General features: G+C 41.0%; 1 protein-coding gene across 5 annotated transcripts in view; it reads left to right on the forward strand.

Moving 5' to 3' along the window:
• fam184ab (family with sequence similarity 184 member Ab) overlaps positions 1-20,627 on the forward strand; it is a 162,828-nt gene that overhangs the window by 93,514 nt on the left and 48,687 nt on the right. For 3 of the 5 annotated variants that reach the window (XM_067984673.1, XM_067984674.1, XM_067984676.1), the window contains exons 9-11: positions 1,674-1,824; positions 9,991-10,032; positions 12,745-12,957. In XM_067984673.1, the coding sequence (XP_067840774.1) occupies positions 1,674-1,824; positions 9,991-10,032; positions 12,745-12,957 (406 nt within the window). The remainder of the gene's footprint in view (positions 1-1,673; positions 1,825-9,990; positions 10,033-12,744; positions 12,958-20,627) is intronic. The other 2 variants (XM_067984675.1, XM_067984677.1) reach the window with 1 other exon arrangement.

A 20,627-nucleotide genomic window follows, 5' to 3' on the forward strand; every position in this document is an offset into this window, starting at 1 on the left:
TTCACTAGCAAAAGCCTGATGTGCCAGTCTCTCTTCTTACACTGGCTTTGCTGCTGCTGACTATTTGCCTTCATGTTCTTCCTTGTCTTCTTGCTGGTCCATGGGCAGTTCTATGGTAAGGCTAGTGACATTGTGCAGCATGCAACACACAACGTTAATTCTGACAGTTCTCTTTGGGGTATATTATAAGCCCCTGCCCCATCCCTGAGTGGTTCAGACATATAAAGTGTTGTATGAGCACCTCAAGTACCTGTTCATCCACTCTCCTGGGCAATCAAGTGTTTCAGAGTTCTGCTCTGCCGGGATTTGGGAAGGCACACAGATGGCATGAGCCACATTTTCAGTGCTCTCATACAAGTCAATCTTTCATCCCCTTTGTTTTTGGGATGTGGACGACACTGGCAAGGCAGCATTTATTGCCCATCCTTAGATGAGACTGAGAGCATTAAGTATCAATCATGTGGTGTAAGACTAGAGTCACATGTAGGTCGGACCAGGTAGGGGTGACTGGTTCCCTTTCCTGAAGGACATTAGTGAATCAGTTAGGTTCTTATGACAATTATTTTCTGGTGCTAACCCACAAATTTCCAGATTCAGTTTTACAATTTTCTATGGTGGCATTTGAACTCACAAGCTCTGGGTTGTTAGTCCAGTACCATAACCACTAAATCACTGTAAGGAATGTAGGAATCCTGAGTGCTCCAGCGGAAAAGTGCAACCACCAGAATGGTTTTCATGTTGCGGTCATTTATTTCATTGAATAGAAGTCCTTCCTCTTAATGTAGGATAGGGGGTTGTGTATTGCTGCTCAAAAGGCAATATGTATACAACCTATGATACGTTACACCCTACAGAAGTCATCGTTGTGAGTGAAAATTGTGTCTGCTTCTCCATGCAAAAGTATATGTAGGTTTCTCTTGTGTAGCATTTGTCATTGTTTTATGCAATGGAACATTAACATGGATGTTTTGTGGATGCCTGGAATAACCCTTTAACATTGAGGTTGAGTGCTGTGGTATTTGTTATTAACTGGTAGTGCTTTGAGAATGTCGGGCTGTGTGAATATTGTGAACCTCCCTGCTGACCTAGACTCTCCTCAGGCCTCGGTAATGCTTTCTTGTGGTACTTCCTATGTTATAGGCAAGTTTTGGTGTGCCTCCTATGTTCTCTCAACTCCTTGGCTGGCTGCTGTTTCTCCACTTGCTCATTGACCAATGAAGCACTGAATCCTCTACCTGTGCCATTGAGCACACAAAAAAAGCCCTGTATTTGTGTGGCTCTTCTGCTTCCGTTCCAAACTATGCCCACTTGTTTTGCTTTTGCAATGCAAGGTTTAAACTGTTTATATCAATGCATCATTTGGAGAAATTTATAAAGCTTTGGAATTTGACTCCAAGGATCTTAAATTGGCTTTTAACAAGCCTTTGACAAGCCACCAAGTTTCATAACTTTTTGCAACTGGTGTACACAAGGGAAGAATTTTAGGAAAGGACAGTTAGGATTTTCTTGGGGCAAACCAGAAAATTGTTCAGCATTAACTGTTCCTTTATTAAGTTGCTAAGCCTTATGAATTGAGGAAATTCACTGCCTAAATGTTTCTATGCTTACATGTACAAATCAAAGCTTGCCAACCTTTTATATTTTATATCACTGAAGTAAAGTGTATATCTTAGGGAGCAACATGAGGCACTGTGTGAGAAGTTAGAAAGACAGCATGCAGATGAGAAAAGATCTGCTCTGGCTCAACTATCACATCTGAAGGACCAGAAAATCAGTGCAGAGAAAGAAGGCTGGCAGAAGAAGGTGGAAGATCTTCTGAATCAGGTGACTGGGTCTTTTCAGCTGTAAAAACACTGTCCTATCTAAATGCAATTTATACTTTGCAAAACCATTTTTCCTTCCTTCACCTGATTATAGTAAATAGCAGTGATAAATACAAGTCAAAAAGAAACTGAATTTCTTTAAAACTGAAGTTTGCTTTTTTTTGCACTAATGCATCAGTATGATTGCCTTAAGTAGCCAAACGGAAATATAAGGGAAAATAGAAAAACTATTTTTTTTAATGCTGTAGCTCTGCTGGAAGGTTGTAATTGATTTTACCACAGATATGTTTATATTTTCCCCCTCTTTTTACTTTACCTGTTCTCTCCTGAAGGCAGTCACTCATGCTAAAAGGTAAAGTTCCACTGACAGCAGTGGTGGGAGCTTTCTGGTACCAAGTAATCATTCTTTGTGTGCCATCTTTAACTGTGAGTATGGGTGGGCTTCCTATTCATGGAGGTGGGCATGGAAGAAGAACCCATAAACCAGCCAAGCCTGACCCTGTCTTTATCCAGTGTCTACATGTGCAAAGTTTTGCAGCAAATCAATAGAAGAGGAGCACTTTATCCTCTTCTCCAGCTCCCAGAGATTGTATGCTTTTGGTGGAATCTTTCTGATTGCTTCCGTATCAGTGGTAGAGTCCAGATTTTATCGCCATATAAAAATGTAGTGTTAGCTCGGCTGACTGTTGTGCCCAAACTACATTTTTCTATTTGTTGCAGCATGGAGATATTTGGTATGTCAACAAAGACTGTATCATTCCCATAATTTAAATTGAAAATGTAGAAACAATATTTTCTGTGCTTAATTTTGTTTAATAGAGGTTACTAGATTTCCAAATGTAGCATGATCATTAGACTTTGGAATGATATGTTTGCAATAATTAATGACTTCTGAGTCATTTTTCAGCATACCCACTTAATCATATTGCTTGATTAAGCACCTTGGGACGTTTAACTACATTAAAGGTAGTATATAAATGCAAGTTGTTGTTGATTAGCATTCAGTTGAAATATGAGCACAGTCCTTGGATTATTGGTTGTTTGGAGCTTCTAGCTTAGTACAGATGTTAGTGAGGTTTTTTTTTTACCTTTTCAGTTTATAATTCTGAAATAAAACCAATGATTTTTCTATCATAATAGGACTGTGTTTGAACAAAGTAGGCTCTAGTTTTCTTTTTATCCCTTCACTGGGTAACCTGTTGCAAGGATTACACACTATTCTATATTTATGATGAAGTATTTTATGTTTTCTTTACAAAATGTCTTTTGCAGGTTTTAAAATATTTGCTTGTACTATAAATCTGTCAGTGATCTGTAAATTTCTTGTGCTGAATATTATGCACCTGAATCAACAAAATAGAACAACACAACCTTTGTGGTTTTGTAGAATAATATAACTCTGCCCCACTTTTTTTCAGTGCGTTTTCTCCCAAGTCTAACGTAGCATCGCTAGGCTGAGAGGGTTAAATGATGATCTGTTCCCAGGTCTCTGCCAATGGTGCTCTGTAATTAGAACTGAATGCCTTTCCTACTTTTACTTTTCTTTTTTCCCATGGAGCAGTGTTTAACTTCTGTTTAGTATTTCCCCTGATTGGGATATCATTGCTCATGATAGAGTAAACTCAGATCCTACTAGTGTATTCTGCCACTGAGCTGCCTTGTGTTTGTTTTTGAATTAATAGTTATTTATAATTCCAGTGCATTATCATTTTTTAAAAATCTAATTCTGTTTTTATTCAAGATTTGATTCACTATCTAAAGCAGTACACCATAAAAATATTCCAACGTATAGAATGTAAGTATATGGGAAATTTTAGGCACAGAAAAAAGGTTTAGGCCCAACAGCCCTGTCCCCTTTTGATCCAACTACTCAATTCTTATTGCCTCTTAAGTCCATTTCAGTAGCCTTTCCAGATAACTTATTCCACAAAAATGTTCTGCTTATCCACTATTTACTGCCTCTTCCTAAATTGTGATGGGGGTCTAAGCCATGGTATGGACCTGCTCTTTTTCTCTTCTAGTGATTGCCAGATCCACTGTGTTTGGGGCATTTCTGAAACTTAAGAAAACAAGCCAGGGAGTAATACACTGCTGTACTGAATAGAAATAAAAATATTTATAAAAGTCTACTAATGTCATGAATGCAGCAGGCACATCTCAGGACCTGATTTTCAGTGCCAGGATTTCAGAACTCCAGTAGATCCACAGCTATATACCCCTAAAAATAAAATGAAGAAGCACAAGTTCAGTAGTTCGGGAAAAAAATCAGAAACTTCCCACTTTCCTCCCATCTTCCAATCACTCCAACAACTTTCAATTGTACCACACCCCAGTTTGACCCAATGCCCCATCCTTCCGGGCCTCATGACCACCTCAATCCCGGATACATCATCCCACGTTTTCAAGCAGCACCAGACCCACCCACACTGCTGTACTTTGAAGCCGGATGCATGCCAGACCAAACAAGGGCAATATTTACTTTCTTGCATGCATGGCAAACTTCACTCCTGGCATTTCAGTTCTGGGTCTGGCTGACTGGCTGGATTTGGCTGTACCCAAAGTCTAGTCAGCCATGTGCAGCTCTCCAATCTGATACCTGCTAGCTGCTCTACATTACACTCCCAGCACATGTCCGATCCACTCTTGCCCAGCACCTGTCTGGTTCACTCTCATAGGCCCAGCCCTGATTGGCCTCTTGTCACATTTTACTCAGCCAGTGGCTTCTAAGTTCTGCCACAGTCTCAACCTGACAGACCGTCTGAGCCTGGACTCAGATTCGTGCATGCTGAAAAAGAGATTGACAAAGCAGAAATGCAGGCAACCTAAATGGAAAAGCAACAGGAAAGTTGAAAGCAACAGAAAGCAAGAAATAGAAGGAAAGAAAAGATGGGGAAAAAGAGAAGGAAGAAAAATTAGGAAAGTTTTTAAAGAAAAGCTACCCAAACCACACAGTGAGATGGCAGTGCTCCCTTTGACCCCTCGCTTAGACACCCCTACCTGGCCGCCTCATTATTGCCAGATGGAACCTGGCTCTCCCCTTTTATATCCTTAATTTATTTTTGCCTTTGTGCAACAATACTGGAGATCCACTAGTTATTAAATTTGCTTTGTCAGTTTAGGAGTCACCATCCCTCCTCCACAACACACCATAAAAGAGGCAATCATAGGGGCCTGAATATAAAATTATTTGCCTCATGGCTATAAATGTATCTGTGTCACAGACCATGACAATCACACACGTACTTTGCCTCATATTTTCATATTTTTAAGGCCTCCATTGATGTTTATACTTAAGTTGGTCTTGGTTCAGGCCTTCTTTCCTTCACAGCTATGCAAAAAGACATGGGGAGTAATTTTAACTCCTAAGAATGGTGGGTTGGAGGCAAGTGGGCAGTCAAAATAGTAGAAATTTGGAGCGGGACCACATCCCGGCTCCAACACACCCACTCCTGGGTTTAACCCAGGCAGGTTTGTATGCGTTTGCACAGCAGACACCAGGAAGTTCCGCCCCCACTTAAAGCCGACAGGCCAATACTTAAAGGGGCAATGTACCTCAATGAAATACTTGAGGTACTTATTATTTTGTGTATTGGAAAACTTATATGAATTTAACCTTACCTGTTCAGATTTCCCATCGATTCCAATTCACGTCAGGTGAAAGCAGACAGGAAGGGCTGGATCCAGGAGAACATAAGAACATAAGAACATAAGAACATAAGAAATTGGAGCAGGAGTAGGCCAATCGGCCCCTCGAGCCTGCTCCGCCATTCAATAAGATCATGGCTGATCTGATCCCAACCACAAATCTAAAGAACACAAGAAGTCGGAGCAGGACCCGGCCACATAGCCCCTGGGCCCTCTCCGCCACCCACAGGGCATTGACCGATCCGAACTCAGCTTCATGTCCAATTTCCTGCCCGCTCCCCATAACCCCTAATTCCCTTTACTTCTAGGAAACTGTCTATTTCTGTTTTAAATTTATCTAATGATGTTGCTTCCACAGCTTCCTGGGGCAGCAAATTCCACAGACCGACCACCCTCTGAGTGAAGAAGTTTCTCCTCATCTCAGTTTTGAAAGAGCAGCCCCTTATTCTAAGATTATGCCCCCTAGTTCTAGTTTCACCCATCTTTGGGAACATCCTTACTGCATCCACCCGATCAAGACCCTTCACAATCTTATATGTTTCAATAAGATCGCCTCTCATTCTTCTGAACTCCAATGAGTAGAGTCCCAATCTACTCAACCTCTCCTCATATGTCCGCCCCCTCATCCCCGGGATTAACCGAGTGAACCTTCTTTGTACTGCCTCGAGAGCAAGTATGTCTTTTCTTAAGTATGGAGACCAAAACTGTATGCAGTATTCCAGGTGCGGTCTCACCAATACCTTATATAACTGCAGCAATACCTCCTTGTTTTTATATTCTATCCCCCTAGCAATAAAAGCCAACATTCCGTTGGCTTTCTTGATCACCTGCTGCACCTGCATACCAACTTTTTGATTTTCTTGCACTAGGACCCCCAGATCCCTTTGTACTGCAGTACTTTCCAGTCTCTCGCCATTAAGAAAATAACTTGCTCTCTGATTTTTCTTGCCAAAGTGCATAACCTCACATTTTCCAATATTATATTGCATCTGCCAAATCTCCGCCCACTCACCCAGCCTGTCTATATCCCCTTGCAGGTTTTTTATGTCCTCCTCACTCTCTACTTTCCCTCCCATCTTTGTATCATCTGCAAATTTTGATATGTTGCACTCGGTCCCCTCCTCCAAATCGTTAATATAGATTGTAAAGAGTTGGGGACCCAGCACCGACCCCTGTGGAACACCACTGGTTACTGGTTGCCAGTCCGAAAATGAACCATTTATCCCAACTCTCTGCTTCCTGTTAGATAACCAATCCTCCACCCATGCCAGAATATTACCCCCAATCCCGTGATTTTTTATCTTAAGTAATAATCTTTTATGTGGCACCTTGTCGAATGCCTTCTGGAAGTCTAAATAAGCTGGATAGCCAGGTGGTGAAGGATAGAATACTAGAGCCTGGTCTTCAGTTGCTTCCAAGCCTTTATTCACAGAGATCTACACCACACCAAAGATCAGCTCTCTTATAAATGGATACGAGAGTTCCCAATTGATATGCACCACCTGAATACAATTAACACTAATTGATATAAATCACATGAATACAATTAACAACTGCCTTTACTGCACAGCTTGTGGACCCGGAGGAGCAGGAGTGCTTCATCCAGGCTCATCAAGCTCACCTGGCTCTCAGCCCCCCAATGCTGGACCTCCAATCTCTGATGCTGTCTGACCCCCCTCCGATGTCGACGTTGGGTGACCCCCACCCCCCCAAAAATGCTGGCTGGACCTCCGATGTCGTCCACATGACATCACCATCAGCCTCCCTCCCCCCCCCCCCCCCCCCCCAGTGATTTTAAGGCAGTGCCGATGATCTTTCTCTTCCTCCCCCCTCCCTCTCTGATTTGCAGCTCCTTTCACTGCCTGTCAATCTAGCTGCCCAGCACATGGGAAACCCGCAAGCTGAAATACTCACCTTCAATTGAGTTGTGATCGCAGATTGCAACGCACTCAATTCGCTTCCGGGTTCCCCACACGAATCTGCGGACACGCGGGGTACCTGGCTCCGAGTAAAAATCATGCCCATGGTTTTTAAAAAAAAAGTTCTGAATATTTGAGAATAAAGTTCCAAAGTGGTTGTGATTTCGTGAAAATTACTCATGCTTTTTAATTGGATTGAATTCACTATAGAGCCAGATGCATATTTATGAATGATTATATTTTCATTTTTTTTCAATGGCAGAGTACAGAAAAATGAATTCAATATGAGCTATTTGCATCTTCTGGTCATTTTAAGTATATAATAGAATAAAAATGTAATGAAAATTGTTTGCTCAACTAATGATTAAAATATATTTGATTTATCATCTTGAGCTTCCTGTGTACTACAGCAGATCAAAACTTCCCAAAAATCAAACCGGAATATATCCTTTTGCATTCTCAAATACTCAACAGCATTTATGTCTTCAGGAATCTTTTGGCTTTCAAAAAACCCCAAAAGAAACTTAAGTTAGAATGATTGGCTTTATCTGGTAATTGAAAGAGATTTTTTCCTGTTTGGGCTAGTGATTGTAAGAGTACTTGCTTCAGTCTTTATGGACATTGGTTTTAGCAGTTCTGAGTTATTGGATGGCCAAATTTTCTCTTCAGGTGATGTTCATTAACCTATACAAAATAAAAATAAGAATTGTTTTTCTCCATTATCCAGCTGATTTTGGGCATCTTATTGGTGACTGCGATACCTCAACTCTCCTTGCTCATTCCTAACCTAAATCAGATGCAAGCAGTTATTGGCTGCATATTCTTGATCAGTTTCTCAGCAGCCACACAAACCCAATACTTCCCAGTCATGCCCTAAATTCCCTTTGGCTTGCCTGAAGCTGGCTATTTGTTACAGGCCCCCTGGACTCATCTCTCAGCATATTCTCCTGACTTTACTTCCTCCTCCAGCCTCTACCCAAGGCCTTTGCTGTCAGTCTAAGTCCCAAGCCTCCAAATAGAGGATCAGAATACAGATACTCTTGGATTCCCTTTGTTCAGCAGAAAGGAATGTGCTTGTTAGCCAGTTCCAGCCTTTCCGCTCAGTCTGAGTCCTCAACCTGCCTGATGGGTTTGTGTGTCCCAATCCATTGACACTTCTGATCAGTGCTTCAGCATCAAATTTACTGTGACAGCACTAGGAAGTCTACCTAACTGAGGCAAAAGTATATCCTACACAGGCACCATCTTGCTTGGGTGCCTTAGGCTTTAAAAAAGTGAAAGATACAAATTCAATAAAGGAACATGTGTGAGAAACCTCTAGAAACAGTAGGAGGAGAGAGAGAAAAATATTTGAAGACAGAGACAGATGATGTTCAATTAGTTTGTAATTCTTGGATATTTTTGTTTAAATCTGCCTTTCTCTTGTGCCTTATTAATAATGGAACTTGTCCACAGAATTCTCTTTCTGGCAACTTTAAAGATTTGTGGCTATACTGATGTACTGTAGGTTCAATATGCCAGAGGCTGCTACTCTAAAAATAGCATCTGTGCAGTGCCGTCTCCAGCAATTACACAGTCTCACTCCGTTATATCAAAGGTAGCAGTTGATGAGGTGTGTAGTTCAGAGCTCTTTCCTTTAATCTCTGCACCCGGGTATTAAACATAACCATGCAAATCTCTCATACAACATAAATATTTTCATAATCAAAATCAACTTTAGTAAAACTTGAATAAGACAATTGCTTTTCCTTAATATAAGATTATAAAAGAGCTATAGATGTATATACAAGGCCAGCTGTTGAAATAAGAAGAAAACTTTATTCTTACCGTATTGTTTCATGATATATTCTGTGAATAATTCTGCATGTATCTTTTTTCTATAACTGGTGTTACATCATTACAATTATATTTAAAAGGAACAAAATTAAGTCCAGACTTCTGTAATGCGCTTTGTATGTTGGGTATAAAGTAAAGTGAATCTAGACAGTTTCATAATTTGAGAGTGTGTTATGATTCATGAGCAGGAGCTTTAATCTGCATGTAACACAGTCTGGGAGCATTTAATGCTAACAATGCATTGAAGACATAAAAAGTGTTCTTTGCTTTGAGCACAGCCTCTCCAAAGCACAAAAAATGTTGAAAAGAGGGAGTAGAAAATTTTTGATGCATTGTTTACGATATTGTTTACAATAAACGCATTTTCTGAACATTTTCATAGTGCACGCTTTAACAAAATTTGTAGCATCAAAAATCATGAACAAAACCTATTAACATGGCAGAAGTCTTCAAAAAAGAAGCTATGTTTTGATGTGACTTGAATTTTACACTGCCTGACTGTTGTATCAACACCATTTTTTGACAACCAGAAACACTTGTTTGATGTGACTTGAATTTTAAAAGAGCTGTTTTAAAATTCAGCCCAATTGTGTAAATACTGAATATCTCATTATCTTGACCATATCTTTTGTAACTGTGTGACAAAATTATCACACTGTTCATAATAAACATTTGTATTTTCTTACCATTCTTCCTCCAAATTTTGTTTCTTAGTTTCACAATTAGATTCTGAACGTTTTTTTTTATTCCTGTGATCTTTTTCATAGCGGCACTTTCTAGGTGAAGCTTTACAAAAATCTATCAGTAATGTAAGTGAGATGCATTTTCATCCTGCCTGATACCTGATGTGTAGGCGTGGCATGCTTGCATTACTCGATCTATTCATTTTATAGCATAATTCCTCTGAACATATACTACTCTATCTTAGAAAAATAGTGAGTTTGTTTTAAAATATGTTTTAAATTAAAAAAAAACAGCCTTAAAATACATGCAGTATTCATCTCGCCTAAATATAGATATGTGTGATTGTTGCATGTTTGCATTATTTGAATTGCTCTCATTTCTCATAATATGAACTGCATTAATTTGCAGAAAAGATTTAACCAAGAAATAAATAGATCCTAAATTGTGAAATTTAATCTCAAAGACGGTACCCAGCAAATGAAGAAATAACATCCTTGTTTTAAAGAGTATATAAATTTCAATTGAATGGTCATACAATCCCAAATGTTGTAAAGGGAGATATTTATCAGTCTTCCCTTATTGTGTGTTATGATAAAAAAAACTCTACTTGAGCACTGCTTGGGAATAGACGGTTTGTGTTGAACTGTTTCTACTTCCCACTTCTTCCAAAAGATTATATGTTCTGTTCCAGTAACACAAATGAGGAGTACTGCTCATAGCCCACCATTCCCATTCATTTTGTGACTTTCCAGTATGTACTGTAGTTCTATATAAACATATGCTTCTGAGCTGCCTTTACTACATTTCATAATGTGGAGATGCCGGTGATGGACTGGGGTTGACAATTGTAAACAATTTTACAACACCAAGTTATAGTCCAGCAATTTTATTTTAAATTCACAAGCTTTCGGAGGCTACCTCCTTCCTCAGGTGAACGATGTGGAATTATTCGTGAATAATTTTCTTTTCAGATTTGCTATCCGTCCCATGTCTTTGGATATTCCGAGGACTTGAAAGGCACTATAAATACATATAGGTTCTTTCTTTAACAAGTAGGTTAGGAAAAAAATTAAACCAGAAATAAAATGGAAGATTGATATGAGGGGCGCTCCAGAATTATTCACGAATAATTCACATCGTTCACCTGAGGAAGGAGGTAGCCTCCGAAAGCTTGTGAATTTAAAATAAAATTGCTGGACTATAACTTGGTGTTGTAAAATTGTTTACATTTCATAACATAGAGATATCACATTTCCTAACATAGGATTAGTTAGCAATTAAATAAAATATTTAATGTGGTTGAGGTTGATGTATTTTCATTAGAAATTCTGGTATAGGAGGAGTTAAGAACACTGGTTCAAATAAGTTTCCTCTCCAATAGGCCCAGTCAGCAGATTTTATTTAGGCCCATGATAGAACACTAACATAATTGGAACCCAGGCTTAAAAGATGTCAACATAACCAAGCACAAAACTGGCCTGTACAACTTTTACAGTGATTTATTTTTTGCGAGAAAATGCAAAAGCAGTATGAAGTTGAAATTTTATAATCAAAAAATGAATATAGAATGATGGAATTTCACTATCATATTATGCATCAAGCAATGTAGCTTATAAGCTTTACTCCATATTTGACTTCTGAAGTAAAAAAGGACTTTTGGTATTTTAATATGCTCACTTGCTGTGCATGCAAAATTGTGCTAGTAGACCTTGTATGTATGCATGAGAAGAAAGTAATTTAATAGAATTTGGTAAACAAAGCAAACTATCACTTGTGCTTGCTGTAATTTGTATGATTGCCAATTCTGTGCTTGTAAGGCTGTTTATAATAGAAGATATGCATGTTAGTTTTTTAACAGTAAACTTTTGTCTACAAAGTGTACTACATTACACATCCTCTTAAGTATAGCATAATAGGAATTGTAATCATGGAATAAAATTTACCAAAGTACATTGTTTTTATATTTCCTAGACAATTAATTTACAATGGTTATGTTGAAGGGTGATTTTTAAAATTTAGTGCCGTTCTTTTCAGATTTGCTATCCGTCCCATGTCTTTGGATATTCCGAGGACTTGAAAGGCACTATAAATACATATAGGTTCTTTCTTTAACAAGTAGGTTAGGAAAAAAATTAAACCAGAAATAAAATGGAAGATTGATATGAGGGGCGCTCCAGAATTATTCACGAATACAGCACAGAAATCTAAACTTACATCTTTAGCGCTGTAATTTGGTGCTCCAAAAATGTAGTACCAAGTCAACCACATGGGGTAATTTTCCTTTGTGCTTCTGTTGGGGAACTTTACCAGCCAAGAGCAAGAAATGTTGGTGCTCACAGAGCACAATTTTCTGACTATTATTTTAAATGGTCAGAAAAATGTACGTCATATGCGCTAGAATTTCCAATAACTCTTTGGGTGGGCAGAGCCAAGTGTTAAGTTGGAAAATTACTCCTTACACGTTCACAACTACACTTGACACTTGCACAGTTATTTTCTACAGCTCCTGAACTAAAAAATGAAGTGAGTGAGCAATTCAACTTCAAGAATGTCTATGCTCAAATTGATGAACTCCAGAGAAGGCTTGTATACATGGCCATCTGTGTAGTGCAGTGAAGGTTATTGTTCTGATATCCATTAGTCATTTGCCATTGCTTTTAATCAGCTGAGGAGAATCTCCAGCCTACAGCTTGAAGTTGTGGCTTGCGGTTATATGTATGAATGTTTTTAACCTACGAAATCAAGCTCAACATAATTTAGTTACTGTCTTTATTTGATTTACAAATATTGCTATCTTTAATTCCTCTTTCACTCTTGTTAAATTATGCCTGCTGTAGATCTCCTTACTCAAGCAAAGCTTGGAAATGCAGCTATCCCAGTCCCAAGATTCCTTGCAGAAACTACAGTGCCAGTTCAACCGTGAGAGACAGCGGCTCACACAGCAAATGCAAGGGATGGAAGATGAGCATAAACGCAGACAGACATCTTTGGAGGATGCTCACCACATTGCTTTTAGAAATCTGGAGGAATCCAAGGACCGTGAATGCAAGGCATGTTGTTGTAGTATTGTACTTTCAAATGCTGAATTTATTTTTATTTTTTCACTTGTTTGATTTGTGCAGTAGTCTCATAGTACATTGCCGTTTATCAACCCATTAAATAAAAGCTACCCTCAATTATGGAATAACCTCTAATTGGATGACTTCCTCACACTGCACCCCTAATTTAGAAGACTTTTGTCTATAATATTGAAAGTTCCCCTAGCAGGGATTTAGATTATAGCATTTGGCTTTGTATTCCAACTAAAACTTTTTCCTCTTAATCTTTTTTTATAAGTTGGTCATGGAGCTCTTTGGAGCTACATTAGGTCAATGGGTCAAATTATAGAAAAATTTTATTGTTTTGCTATGAAATCTGTTAGTTTGCATAGCATCATAAGTTCTGTCTCATAATCAATCTTAGTAATGGAACTTAATCCCTGCTCTGGGATATTTCATATTGAAATTGTTCTTGGTCACAATGTATTATTGTAATTTACATTCATATGGGGTAGTTTCCACTTTGGATGCAATCGGTAAATTGGTTAGGTTACAGTTCAAGTTTCCGCTAAAATTCGTTTGCATGATCATAAGTGTAAAATCTTTCATGAACCAGTGCAATTGGTCAGCGTAATAGAATGTAATCATTTATTTTTTGTTCTTTGCATTAAAAAATATTTATCGACGTATTTAAGAGTGGTAACCTGGTACAGTTTTATTAATACAGCTGAAAATGGGTTTATCACAAAAAATAAGCATTTTTAATAAGAGTATCTAGTCCTTTACCTGTGAGTAACCTGATTTTAAATCGCTGAAATTGACTTAAAAAGAACTATACCGAACCATTTACTAGTTTTGTGGTGTACTAGTCAGTTTCTTAGTAAATTAAATATTTTTTAATACGTTAAAATGTGCCTACTAGTGCCTGTGCGCCTAAGAAAACATTTTGATCTGGGGGCATGGCCAGTTTTGTTGGTGGGACCGGATTTGGGCACAATGACTTTTGAACCAGCATTAAAGATCGCAGAAACTCGATTTACGCTTGATTTTCCATGATTTTCCTCGATCTTTTGCGCTGGTTCAGGCGGATTGCGCTGATAAAACCAGCGCAATCTAAAGGAAACTCTACTCCATAGTATGCAGTGTACATGGTACGTTATGGTGGCGAGTGAACTTTACATACTGGTTTGGGTTTTAAACACCACACTGATTCCAGAGAGTAGCATCAGTGCTGTTGTGTACTGCTGTACTTGCCTGCTGTGTCAGTATTTGGTGGGTTTTGGGTGTGCTACCACACATTTTGGAATTACACTATTTGGATGTAGAGCATGCTGCATATGCTTGATGTGGGGAATATTCAACCACTGCCCATGGACCAGGAGCAGGAGCCAATATTGGAGGGGAAGTGTGTCGAATTTGTTTTGGATGCATGCTTGATGATGATTTGAATGTTGCACATTACCTTTTGCTAGTAGGTCTGGATCTTTAGTCAGAACCAGAAGATGTAAAGGATTATGCCTTGTTTCAATGTAGCAGGCAAGCATTTCTATTGGGGAGGTAATTAAGTGCCTTCCGCATTTGATTTTTTTTTGTCACTACTTTTGCCTTTCCTTTTTTACATTTTCTTCTCCTCCTCTTCTGCCCCCCATATGTAGATAACCTATTCGCTGAGAGTACAAGTTGGGATCCTATTCCCAGCTCTGCCAATGATGCATTGTAACTGAACATTGCAAAGAGTGCAAGAATACCTTATACTGACAACTTTGGTTAATCCCTCTTTCTCTGTGGGAAAGAACCTGAACTCTAGTCAGTGCTTCTCCCGGGCAGCCTGACTATTCTCCATGTATGGAATCATAGACATAAGCATACACTTAGCCAACAGTTTCAGCAGAAATGATTCGTATCACATCTACTGAAAATCCCTTTAGAGGGGAGAATAGTTCTATTCAATAGATTTTTTGAGACCAACATGGATTTTTTAAAAATCCTATTTTCCAACCTGTTGTAAAGAATTGAAATGCTGCAGTGATATTTCAGTTACATAGAGTAGCTAAACTGTCTATGTTTACTTTTCATTTTTGCCTTTGTGTTAAGTCATCGGACTTAATCAACAGTAACTTTATCATTTGAGACGAGACACTTCCAAGAATTTGATTTTTCATCCCACCCATAGGGATTTTCCAGATGGTGAATCCTTCTCAACAGAGAGTAGAGGCATATGATACAAGAAATATGCAAAATTCCATCCATCTCCATGGCCACTGCCTCAGACTGAACCAGACTGCTCGTAACAGTCCTGATTGATCCTGAGTTGAGCTTCCGACACCATATCCTTTCCATCGCAAAGACCGCCTACTTCCACCTCTGTAACATCGCCCGTCTCCATCCCTGCCTCAGCCCATCTGCTGCTGAAACCCTCATCCATGCTTTTGTTACCTCCACACTCGACTATTCCAATGCTCTCCTGGCTGGCCTCTCATCTTCCACCCTTGATAAACTTGAGCTCATCCAAAACTCTGCTGCCTGTATCCTAATTCGCATCAAGTCCCGTTCACTCATCACTGCTGTGCTCGCTCACTTACGTTGGCTCCTGGTCCATCAATGCCTCAATTTTTAAAAGTCTTATCCTCGTATTCAAGTCCCTCCATGGCCTCACCCCTCCATATATCTGTAATGTTCTCTAGTCCTACAACCCTCCGAGAACTCTGCATTCCTCCAACTCTGGCCTCTTGTCCATTCTCCACTTCCTTCAATGGCGGCCATGGCTTCAGCCATCTAGGCCCTAAGCTTTGGAATTCCCTCCATAAACCTCTTCGCCTCTCCACCTCTATCCTCTTTTAAGATCCGCCTTAAGACCTATCTCTTTGACCTGTCCTAATACCGCCTCCTTTGGCTCGGTGTCAATTTTTGTCTGATTATACTCCTGTGAAGTGCCTTGGGACATTTTTCTAGGTTAAAGGCACTATATGAATGCAAGTTGTTGTTGTTGCATGCTGACTTGAATTGGCAATCTTACTCAGAATATGAGGGCAAATATTGTGGGAAATGGAGAAAAAAATCATTCCAGTGAAGTAGGGCACGCTCTTCTGTAATTGGCATTGAACAACAAGCTTTCTGCATCCTCCACTTACCATAGGAATATATCCATTTTGCTAGGATCTGGGGAAACCACGCCATACGACAGACATCACATAGCAAAGTGCCACACTATGGGCTCAATTTTCTAAGGGCAGCGGGATAGCAGCGGTGGGGGGGGGGGGGGGGTGTCAATGGGCTTGCGGCAAACCTGGATAATAAAAACTTACCATTCCCCACGTGATTACGAGTTAATTGGTGGCCCTTAACATGGCTTCCGGGTTTGCCATCCGAAAGCTGTGCATTGGGCGGACTGCGCACCTGCATGAAAGGCTGTCAGCTGGAGCATCACATTTAAAGGGCCATTGCTCCAATGGCTTTTGCTGGAGCAAAGACCAAGAACGCACAAATGGAGCGGCACAGGGCAAAGCTGCTCCAAGATTTAATGATGCCTCCAGGTGCTACTGGCCGGGGTGAGGAAGAAGAGGGAAATTTTTTATTCGGCTGACAGGAGGATGTGCCCTGCATCTGCCACCAAGAAGGCCTGGCTCAAGGTGGCAGAGGAGGTCACCAGCAGCAGCAACATCTCCCACACCTGGGTCCAGTGCAGGAAGCATTCCAATGACCTAAATTGGTCAGCAAAAGTGAGTACACTTATTGATTCTCCTGCATTCCGTGTTCCACATCACTCCCCAACTCATTCTGCACTGCCAAGACTACTCCATCACATCACTCCTTACACCCACTTAAGGCTCATCCTCAACTTACTTGCACTTCCTGAGCACTTCCTCACCTCCCCATTTGTGACCCCACCACTACCACTCACTCCAATCCTGCTCCAAGGTGATGTCTCTGTCTCATACTCACCCTCTGATGCACCTCTTTCACGGTCAGCCTCACCCAAAGCAATGCATTCATCGGTTGGCCACTTCATCACTCACTCACACATCTGTACTTTCTCCCCTTCTAGGAGAAGAGAGCTCAGAATGCACGCGAGAGGGCGAGGACTGGAGGGGGGCCTCCACAAATAGTGTTCCACACAGGGCCTCACAGGCCCTGCAGATCAGCCTGTCCGTCGAGGATGCCGAGACTGGCACTCCACAAACATCTGGTGACACAACCTTAACATTCATCACACACAACATGAATTGATGTTATCAATGCTTGGCATGTCGAACAGCTCAGTATGCTCATCGCAATATGACACATTTGTGATGATGCTTAATATTGCCTTCTGTTCTCTTACAGGCCCTTCAGCGACCACAGTGACGGCAGAGGATGATTCCTCAGAGGAGCTTCAGGCCTCTGAGGGCGCACCGTCACATCTTAGCGAGCCATCCACCAGCGCAGATACTCACACCTCGGCGGGTCCTAGTAGTCAGTTAGTTGGGTTGGCACCTGGTGAGTCACCATACACGTGAGCACGAGCAGACACTGGTGGCAGGGGCAGCTATGGAGAGTCCGCGTCGGTGGGCGCATTCCTCTCCAGGCTCGGCTCGGCTCTGCTCAGCTGGACGCAGATGCTGTACCCCGGGGGCCACCCTTTAAAAGGAGAATGTTCGAGGGACAGCAGTACATTTGCGCGGTACTGGAACAGGTGCCACGCACACTCTCTACAGAGGATGAAGGAGTCCAACTCCTGCATGAGTGGAATGGCGGCACAGGCACGTGAGGGAATCTCTGAGATAGTGTCACAGGGACGTGAGCAACTGTCTGAGATAGTGTTGCACGTAACTGCTGAAATGTCTGAGATAGTGTCGCAGATAACTGCGGAAATGTCTGAGATAGTGTCGCAGGTAAGTCTGCGGGAATGTCTGCGATGGAGAGAAGGCTAGCCTCCGTTGAGCTTCAAGCAGGGCTCACAAAGGAGTTCATTCAGACGATGACAACAAGCTGTGAGGACTCAGGGTGAACTAGATTCTGCTGCCTTGGACAGGCAGACAGATACATTAGCAATGGTCTTACAAGGCATCACGCATGTCCTCCAAATTGTTGTCCAGCAGGGTGGTAGGAGCGATGTGAGTCTAGCCCAGGAGAGGGATGATGGCGAAATGCGACATGGAAGTGGGGACGCCACTCAAAGCGCTCCCACGTCTCACCCGTTGCCCCTCTTTCAACCAGTACCCGCAATGCTGCCTCCTCTCCAGGTGGCCAAGTCAGCCCTTGCACAGGTGGAGGTGGAGCAGTCTTTGGAGGGGTCCTCACGGGCTCCAAAGCCAGAGGGCATAGGCCGAAAGCATCTAAGCAGTCAGGGCATGAACATGAGCAACCTGCCACTAACTGCTGCAACCACAGGGGATGCACCATATAGAAGCGGTAGGAAGAGAAAGGCTAAGGATTTGTGATCACGGTGGGTATGCACAAGGGTGTCTGACAGACTGTAATTTTTTTCATTTATAATTGGGTTTTGTTAAAGTTACATTAAATATTATCATTCTCACCACAATTGCCACGTCTTGCCCATTCTTGATTGGCTTTTGTGATTGCACCCTTTCATGTGCTTCACTATGAACGGCGACACTTGATGCCACCCAGTGGGTCACTTTACAGTTGGTGTACGTGTAGTTGCAGAACTGATTTGTGCAGGGAAAGGGTGGGGGCGGTGGGAGGCGCTGGTGTTCGCGCTGGTCTTTCCAGGTGGTGTGAGGACAGGACTATTCTCATTTTCTGATCTTAAGTGTAACAAAGGCATAGTGGTCTTAATGGGGGACTTTAACCTTCACATAGATTGGGAAAAGCAGACTAGCAACTGTCAGAAAGGTAGTGAATTTCTTGAGTGTGTCCAGGATAGTTTTCTACAGCAGTATGTCCTAGAGGCAACAAGGGGGCAAGCCATACTAGATTTAGTAATGAGTAATGAACCAGATTTAGTTAACCATGCGTGAACATCTATCCAATAGCGATCATAACATGATCGAGTTCAATGTAGTGTTTGAAAGGGAAAAAAGTGAATCAGTTGCTAAGATTCTAGACTTGGGTAAGGCCGACTTCAATGGGATGAGACAGAGACTGTCCACAGTAAACTGGGCAAATCTGTTAGTGGGTAAAACGACTGATGATCAGTGGGAAATGTTTAAAGAAACATTTAACGTGATACAGAATCGGTTTATACCCGAGGGGCAAGAACTCTACTTGCCAAAAAAAACAGCCATGGACAACTAAAGAGGTAAGGGACAGTATAAGACATAAGGAAAGGGCATACAAAAAGGCAAAAAATGGCACAGATCCTGGCGAATGGGAAAGATACAAAGATCAACAAAGGGTCACAAAACAGATAGTAAGAGCTACACAAAGAGAGTATGAAAAGAAACTTGCAAGGGATATCAAAACCAATACGAAGAACTTTTATAGTTATATTAGGAAAAAGAGGGTGGTCAGGAGCAGTGTTGGCCCCTTAAAAACTGAAAGTGGGAATATTGTCATTGACAATGGGGAAATGGCGGACATGTTGACCAATTACTTTGCATCAGTATTTACAGTAGAAAAAGAGGATAGCATGCCGGAAATCCCAACAAAACTAATATTGAATCGGGGACAGGGACTCAATAAAATTAACATAAGTAAAGCAACAGTAATGAAGAAAATAATAGCACTAAAGTGACAAATCCCCAGGACCAGATGGTTTCCATCCCAGGGTTTTAGAGGAAGTAGGTGAGCACATTGCAGATGCCCTAACTATAATCTTTCAAAGTTCTCTAGATTCAGGAACTGTCCCTCTTGATTGGAAAATTGCACGTCACTCCGCTTTTTAAGAAAGGAGAGAGAGGGAAACCAGGGAATTATAGACCAATTAGCCTTACATCTGTTGTGGGGAAATTGCTGGAGTCTATAATTAAGGATAGGGTGACTGAACACCTCGAGAATTTTCAGTTAATCAGAGAGCGCCAGCATGGATTTGTGAAAGGTAGGTCGTGCCTGACAAACCTGATTGAATTTTTTGAAGAGGTGACTAAAGTAGTGGCCAGGGAACTGTCAATGGATGTTATTTATATGGACTTCCAGAAGGCATTTGATAAGGTCCCACAAAAGAGACTGTTATCTAAGATAGAAGCCCATGGAATCGAGGGAAAAGTACGTACTTGGTTGGGAAGTTGGCTGAGCGAAAGGCGACAGAGAGTAGACATAATGGGTAGTACTCACATTGGCAGGATGTGACTAGTGGAGTCCCGCAGGGATCTGTCTTGGGGCATCAATTATTCACAATATTTATTAACGACTTAGACGAAGGCATAGACAGTCTCATATCTACGTTTGCCGATGACGCAAAGATTGGTGGCATTGTAAGCAGTGTAGATGGAAACATAAAATTACAAAGGGATACTGATAGATTAGGTGAATGGGCAAAACTGTGGCAAATGGAATTCAATGGAGACAAATGTGAGGTCATCCACTTTGGATCAAAAAAGGATAGAACAGGGTACTTTCTAAATGGTAAAAAGTTAAAAACAGTGGATGTCCAAAGGGACTTAGGGGTTCAGGTACATAGATCATTGAAGTGTCATGAACAGGTGCAGAAAATAATCAATAAGGCTAATGGAATGCTGGCCTTTATATCTAGAGGACTGGAGTACAAGGGGGCAGAAGTTATGCTGCAGCTATACAAAACC

The sequence above is a fragment of the Heptranchias perlo genome, chromosome 5 (genome assembly GCF_035084215.1).
Source record: "Heptranchias perlo isolate sHepPer1 chromosome 5, sHepPer1.hap1, whole genome shotgun sequence".
Taxonomy (NCBI): Eukaryota; Metazoa; Chordata; class Chondrichthyes; order Hexanchiformes; family Hexanchidae; genus Heptranchias; species Heptranchias perlo.